The 4,274-nt window shown below is 46.4% G+C and overlaps 1 protein-coding gene across 1 annotated transcript in view; it reads right to left on the reverse strand.

Annotated features, from left to right (window-relative positions):
* Nucleotides 1-812: 812 nt before the first annotated feature.
* LOC102016949 overlaps nucleotides 813-4,274 on the reverse strand; it is a gene marked incomplete at its 5' end in the record, with an annotated part of 69,164 nt that continues 65,702 nt past the window's right edge. Inside the window, one exon of the mRNA XM_013507207.1 lies at nucleotides 813-1,060. Within this exon, the coding sequence (XP_013362661.1) occupies nucleotides 813-1,060 (248 nt within the window). The remainder of the gene's footprint in view (nucleotides 1,061-4,274) is intronic.

The following is a 4,274-nucleotide window of genomic DNA, read 5'->3' on the forward strand; positions in this document are numbered from 1 at the left end:
AGTGGAGGCTTAAGAAGGCAGAGCGCTTACTCATGGTCACCCAGCTGAACTAGCAGTAGACGGGAGGGGTTGACGTTCTCCTTATTCAAGTTCTGAGCTGAACCACACAGATGGCCTACGCTGGCAGCTCCCTGGAATCTTGATCTGGAGAAGTGGGTGAGTTGAGAGTTTTTTAAAAATGTGCGATGCCTGTAAATCCTGGCTCCAGCCTCTGGTCTCCTGAGTCACTGGAGACCTTGGGAAACACAGCTGAACCTGTCACTCTAGGAGGGCCCACAGCGTTTATGGCCATGGCCCTGTAACTCAGTTCTTTCACTCTGGTGACAGGAGGGGCATCTTCCAGGGAAGGATGGGGAAGCAGTGGGTCCATCACTGCCCTCCCCACAGCCTCACCTTCCTCCCAGACCCTGGCTCACCTGCGTCCCTACAGGCCACATCTACCAGGACCACTGTTCCTGCTGCCCCTTGGCCGGCAGCTCTCTCCCCACAGGCAGCCCCATAGTTGGCTGCTGCTCTAAGCTCCCACTCCAGATATCCCTGCTCCCATTTCAGTCCTGTGTTATGGGCTTCACAGTCCTCATCTGTCACCAAGTGAGTTGATCTTCCGGTCTTTCCCCTCCAAAAGCAGAGCCATGTCTGAATCTCTCATTGTGGTTTCCCAGCCCCAGCACCATGCCTCACATGTAGTAGGTGTTTGAGAAGGCACTGTTGAGGGAAGTGAAAGGGTGCGTGTTGATTGGTTCAGAAGGTGTGGGGAGGGCAGGGTCTCCTGTAGGTTCTGTCTTCACTGAGAGAGAGGAGAGAGGAAGGGGTCACTCGGGGCAGACTCCAAACCCAGAGTAGGGGGCCTCTTCCTGAGGGCACAGGCAGTGACAGCAGAGCCCAGGGTCCACTCGGCTGCCCTGTTTCACACCTCTGGGCAGCAGTGTGGGGAGGGAGTCCTGAGGACTGGAGAGGACACCATGACCTGGAGGGACGAAGTTGGTCAGGCTTGCGGCCAGGCTCTCTGAGTCAGAACCCTTGAAACACACCTTATATCCCTGGGTTTCCACGTCCACATCTGAAAAATCAGGATAATAATGGTCCACACCTCATTGTGCTTCTGCCAAGCAGAAGCGGACTTACCTGTTACGCACCTAGAGCAGACCTGGGCAGAAGTGAGCATTTAGGAGACCTGATCAAACATTACATGAAGTGAGGTTTGGGCCCCTTCCCACGCCACTTCTGCAGCAATGACACACGTGTCTCATTACCATTCCTGCACATATCTTACAGGAGACATCAGTGATGTGCAGGAAATGGCTCAGTGGAGGGGCTGCCCCAGGCAGTTGAGAGGGTCTGGCTTGGAGCAGCATGTGGGTCAGGATGTGAGGAAGTCAGCTGAAGTGGACAGGGACTCATGTGCCCTCTGGGTCGGCATCCTGGCTCTGCCTGAGAAGTCACCCATTTCTCAGAGCCTCAGTTTCCCATTCTTGTCTGGTGTTTGATGGGTGGATTTCACTGTCTTCTTGACTTCTAGACCTGAATACCATGTGAAGGCTTCAGAATTTGTATCTACTATCACAGTATTCAGCTCAGCACGGCTTCCTACTTAACAGGATTAACATTAACTCATTGGCTAAGTTGTAAGTGGCAGCAGTTGAATGCCACCTCCTGACAGAACAAAAGTCAGGACCTGAAGTCAGAGGAATTCCTTGCCAGCCCTGGGGCTTCACAAGCAGTTTCGGGCCAGGAAGAGAGTGCAGGTGCGGCTGGGAGAGGAGCGGCCCAGGCTGGAGCCTGAATCCCAGTCCTGCCCCGGCTCTAGGAGGGGGACCTCAGTGAATCAATTTCTCCTCAAATACCCCATTTCCCATGTGTACAGTTGTGGATAACGACGTCTCCTACTGGGGGCTGCTGCGGACTACAGCACGGAGGGACAAGCATGATTCTGGCACCCACTCATTGCTCACGAAATTTCACCTTCTTTGCACCCCATTTTCCCACAACCTCTGCTATGTGTCCCTCAAAGTCTTGTGTGTGGAAGGTGATTACATCATGGGGCCCTGTGTTCTTCAGGGGATTCATCCCCAGATAAGACTGTTACCAAAATGTACTGTCAGCAGGTGGGGCCTGGCTGGAGGTGGGGTCCTGGGACTTAACCTGACAGTCTGTGTCCCTGTCCCTGACTCCCCCTTCTCTCTTTGCCTCCTCACTGCTGTGGCTGAACGGCTTTCTTCTGCCACGCCCTTCCGTGCTGTCTTTCTGCCTCGGAGCCTGCCGACCTGTAACTAAAATCATGAGTGAATAAGTCTCTCTTCCTTTCAGTTGCAGGTATTCAGTATTTTGTCTCAGCAATGAAGAAGGGACTGAGAAAGATTTTGGTAGCAGAGAATTGTCGTTGTGGTCAGTGTACCTGACCATATGGTCTGAGAGCATTGGGAGCTGGTTTGTGGGAGGAATTTGGAAAGGACTGGAGGTGACAGGTAGAGAAGCCCGAGCATGTGGAAATACAGAAATGGAGACACAGTAAAGGAAGCTAAAAGACCTGGTGACTAAGAATTTATGTAGGCAGGTGACTTAGTGATACCAAGAGCTTGGGCTGTGCCAAATTGACGGGATCTGAAGGGGGGCAGTTGTATTTCTGTAAGTTTGTTTCAGATGGGGACAGTGATGAACTCTAATATTTTGTATTTCAAATGTATTGAGGTTTTGACGGGATATATTGGAAACATCTGAAGACAGCAAGAAAAGAATAAAACTCTCCTGATCGTCATTTTGTTTTCATGTTTCTCGCTCGATCTCCTTCACTCTTTTGTGCCATCGATGGAGCCGTGAACTCTACTCACCCTTTTTGCCTTTAGTACTCTCTCCACCCAGCCGTCCATGCTTCCACCCACCCATCCATATAACCACTGTTTGAGTCCCTCCAGTAAATCCTCTATTGCATATGCATACTCATAACTGAATACAAAGGGGAAATATTCTTGCATTCATTTAAAATACATACCAAATATTTTGTACAAATATACTGTCAACATTGTCAAAGATCTACATTCTGTGATCAATGAAGCTTTTAATTAGAAGTAAGTATTCAACATTATTAGTGGAATTCTTAAATGTAAACATTTAAAGAGAAAATAATGACTCAGAAGCCAAAAAATGGATGGGCACTGTAACTAAAACAGGGCACTACCTTATTTATTACTGACTTGAGACAGGTGCTTGTTAAGTCTCTAAGTAACCTGGGTTGAGCTCAAACTTGCAATCTCCATCCTCACTGTTCCAGAGCGCTGGGATCACATGCCTGTAACACCATGCTGCAGTAACGGGAATCCATAGGTACATACACAGTAAAGAACATCCGGCAGGAAAAACATTTCTTATCACATGATCTGCAAACCCTTTAAAAATCTGGGTATAAATGTGAGAAGAATATTTATTCAATAAACTATACATAATAAAACTGTATATAATATGATTCAATTGCACATTATACATATATATAGCTGTCCAGAAATTATGATTAGTAAGGATAAAAGCAAACATAAATCTGAGATGGAAAGAGGTTCTACTGAATATCTACAAGTTCTTCCCCAAAGTATTCTATAAGTTCAGTACAGTGGCGTCATACAATCAAAGGTGTACATCCTTGCCTATGACCAGACAATGCTAGAATCCTAAATGCCATGTGAGACGGAATGTGTAAAAGTAGTTTACCTAATTTCAAAGGGAAATGCAAGGAGATAAATATACACACAACTACCAAGCTAGAGTATAATTAGCACATTGCACACAGCATCTTCCTTCAATAGAAAATGCTGACAAAACTTATTAAAAGTTTCAGAAACACAGTGACATATAGGAAGGAATTTACTGTCTTTTTAAAATTAGAAGAAATACTGGGAAAGCCAAAAGGAAGACAAAAATGGATAGCATAATTATAGAAACAATTGCATGAACTCTGACTAAACAGGCATCAAAATATCCAGAATAAAATCAACTGAAAGAGATGAGGACCACACTTTCTAGTGAACATTATGCTATTAGAAAAAGAAGTTACATCACTTTGTAAGGGTGTAAGTCCTATAGTAGACTATAGTATCTGACTTCCCATATGGTTCAGCTTTGAACTGAGGTCCTCTGTATATAACAGGAAACATAAGTTTAATGATAAGAAGGCTCCTTTCTGAGGGAATTTGTTTTGTCCCTGATCCCAGTGAGAGAGTTTTTCTCAGGTTTTAACAAAATAATGTAGCACTTGGGGGCAAAGATGCAGCCCAGCAGCCCCGCAC

This window comes from Chinchilla lanigera, unplaced genomic scaffold (assembly GCF_000276665.1).
Source record: "Chinchilla lanigera isolate Chin_1 unplaced genomic scaffold, ChiLan1.0 scaffold00123, whole genome shotgun sequence".
NCBI lineage: Eukaryota > Metazoa > Chordata > Mammalia > Rodentia > Chinchillidae > Chinchilla > Chinchilla lanigera.